The following is a 2,814-nucleotide window of genomic DNA, read 5'->3' on the forward strand; positions in this document are numbered from 1 at the left end:
CCACACAGGAAAATGCAAGAACTTATCAGTCGCCACCAGAAAAATTCAAGGGTATTTGAGATTTTTATTAATCAATATCCACTCTCTAACAATAACTCAAGAAGAGCCTATTTGAGTTTTTTTTTTCTCTCTCTTTTTTCTTTTTGGTGAATAAACACCCACTCTTATAACACGGAACTCGCTTCCCAATCATAAGTACAGTTGATGGGAGTAAAAATAACACTCAAGAAGAGTAAGAAACACAGCAAACAGATAATGATAATTGAATTTTTTTCTTAATTTGGCTTTCCTTGAGGTTGCAGAGGGAGGGTATATAAAGATTTTAGTTGCCGATTGATGAGTTTGCTGTTATTGATAGCTAGTTGGAGTTCCATGTCATCAGACCACCACTGCTGCAACCCATGAGCCTCAAGAAACTTCTTTGGGCCCTTGGACATCACAAACAGCTTCGCTGACACGTGTCCCGGAATTTCCATCTTTGGCTTTTCAAGAGCGTCGCCGATGCTGACATGGCTCTCAGCGGTTCCAGCTGGATCCGTGTAGTAACAACAGATGTAGTCACTGTTATTAACATATAGATGTGGAACCCACTTCTTAATTTCTGCACAAACCTTGTCTTCCCCTGCAGTCTTCTCTTCTGCACAATTGGATTGAGCTTCACCGTATGAAGGAAACATTGTTTTGATTCTCTTCCAAACAAATCCAGCTCTCTCTCCAATGTTTCTAAAACTCATAGCTAGTGAAACAGAAGGTGGGTTGAATAGATGAGTCTCGACAAACACCCCTTGTTTGGCCAATACCTTACCCACTTGGAGCGCAAAGCCGGCTCCTAATGAATGGCCTGAAATACATACGTTGCAGCTCCCATATCTATCAACGACCGATTTTAGAGCTTCCAAAGCTACATTGAATCTAACAGACCCCTTCAAGCTTTCCCACGCCAAAAATCGAAGATCGTCTTCCAAATCCCTCCTAATTGTTGGGCTCTTAAGTAATGTTCCCCTAAGTGCTAGAACAGCCCGTGGAGCACCGCTCGGTCTCATCACTATGAAGTCAGACAGTGCTGCAGATCGATCCCATTCTATAATCGCTCCAAATATGGAGCCATCTCTTTCATCCACTAACGTCTGGGCCAACTTGTACTTGAAGGGCTTCCACCATTTCGGAGCTAGACCATTTTCTTCCGTTTTCTTCTCTTGCCTATCAAGTTCAAGCAAGTATACTGCCTGTATGAAGCATGCCATTACTGTTCTTTTGTAGTTGCCGTCCTTCCTGTAAACCAAAACAATAATATAAGTGAAATTTGGACCGTCCACAGACCACTCAGATTTATGTTATCTGTCATTCTCATAAGAAGTTATATGACCATCATCTAGACTATATACTTGGGCACTAATTCATACAACCTGGACTGATGCTTTGGAAATCCAAGCTGTTGATCCGATGGCCAAACAGTCATTGGAATATGCCCTAAAAAACGTCAAATTGGGCAATTCTAACCTGTCTTCAGTGGCTGCAAATTAACTAATAAGAAAATAAAAAAAACCCAATGGGAAAATGGCCCCTTTTTCTTTGAATAGTGAGAATGGCCAATGCTTGGGTGGTTATTCAAATATGGGAAATTTCTGGGCAAGGTCCACTCATGGCTAGTCCTATCAGATCAATGGTCTAGATCACTGAAAAATGGCCCCCAGTTGTGGAAAGTCAGGAGCAAGAATGCACTATAGTATCATCAGTATCGAGGATCATATAATTCCTATTTTCTCATTACCAGAATACAGAATCCTACTCCATTCAGGTCATTATTTCATAGAACTCTCAAAATCCTAAAACCCCATATAAGGGTTCATTTCGAAATCGAACCATAGAATCTCACTTGGGTCAGAAACCCCATATAAGAGTTCATTTCGAAATCAAACCATAGAATCTCACTTGGGTCAGAAACCCCATATAAGAGTTCATTTCAAAATCAAAAACGTTCGGGCACTTAGAACTTTCAGAAGATCAGAAAACAGAGAATTTCGAGATGGGTCTTACCAGCTAGAACTGATTATGTCTTTCCAATTCGGCGAAGAAAGATTGCGGGGACCGGAGACATGGAAATCGTAAGGATGATCCTCTTCGGCTATCTCTCCAGCGGGGCGTTTTGCCATGAAACTACTTCTTCCTCCTCTATTCTTCTTATTATCAGAGATTTTGCATGAGAAGAAGGCAGAGAGAGAGATCAACGCTCAGCAATATAAAATGAAATGGCTCCTCCTCAATTCTTCCTACTAGAGATTTTGCGAAGGCGTAGAGAGAGATCAACGGTCAGGAAGATAAAAGACGTGAGGTTGGTGGTGGGGAAGGAGGAATCGGAGAAAAGTTTTGCTTATCTATCATTTCTGTGTCTGGAATTTTCAGATTCGATTCGATGTTAGTGGAAACGGGACACGACTTGCCTGTAACCTAGGATTACACCGCTCCCTTGTAACCCAAAGCTATGTGGGGCCCACAAGCATGATGTTTTTTTTTATATCAACTCCGTCCATCCGTTTCTTCAGATTATTTTAGACGACTAATCGGATCATGAGAGAGATCTAAGGCTCAAGTGGGCCGTAGCACAGAAAACATTGGGGATGGAGACACCCACCGTTGAAACCTTCCTGGGCCTTACTGTGATGTTTAGATTCCATCCAACCCGTTCATAAGGTAATTCACATATGGATGAATGGAAAACATAAATATAACCCTGATCCAGTACTTCTGTGACTCCACTAAGGTTTCATTGGCGACTGTTCAATCCTCAGTGGTGTGGATCACTTCAGTCATTTT

General features: G+C 41.6%; 1 protein-coding gene across 1 annotated transcript; it reads right to left on the reverse strand.

Annotated features, from left to right (window-relative positions):
• Positions 1-44: 44 nt before the first annotated feature.
• Positions 45-2,476, reverse strand: LOC131240825 (GDSL esterase/lipase At4g10955-like). The gene is made up of 2 exons (XM_058239310.1): positions 2,038-2,476; positions 45-1,272 (listed from the first exon to the last, which is right to left on the reverse strand). Exons 1-2 carry the CDS (start codon positions 2,151-2,153, stop codon positions 276-278), a joined length of 1,113 nt encoding a protein of 370 aa, XP_058095293.1. The 5' UTR covers positions 2,154-2,476; the 3' UTR covers positions 45-275.
• Positions 2,477-2,814: the final 338 nt, after the last annotated feature.

The sequence above is a fragment of the Magnolia sinica genome, chromosome 3 (assembly GCF_029962835.1).
Source record: "Magnolia sinica isolate HGM2019 chromosome 3, MsV1, whole genome shotgun sequence".
NCBI classification, from domain to species: Eukaryota; Viridiplantae; Streptophyta; class Magnoliopsida; order Magnoliales; family Magnoliaceae; genus Magnolia; species Magnolia sinica.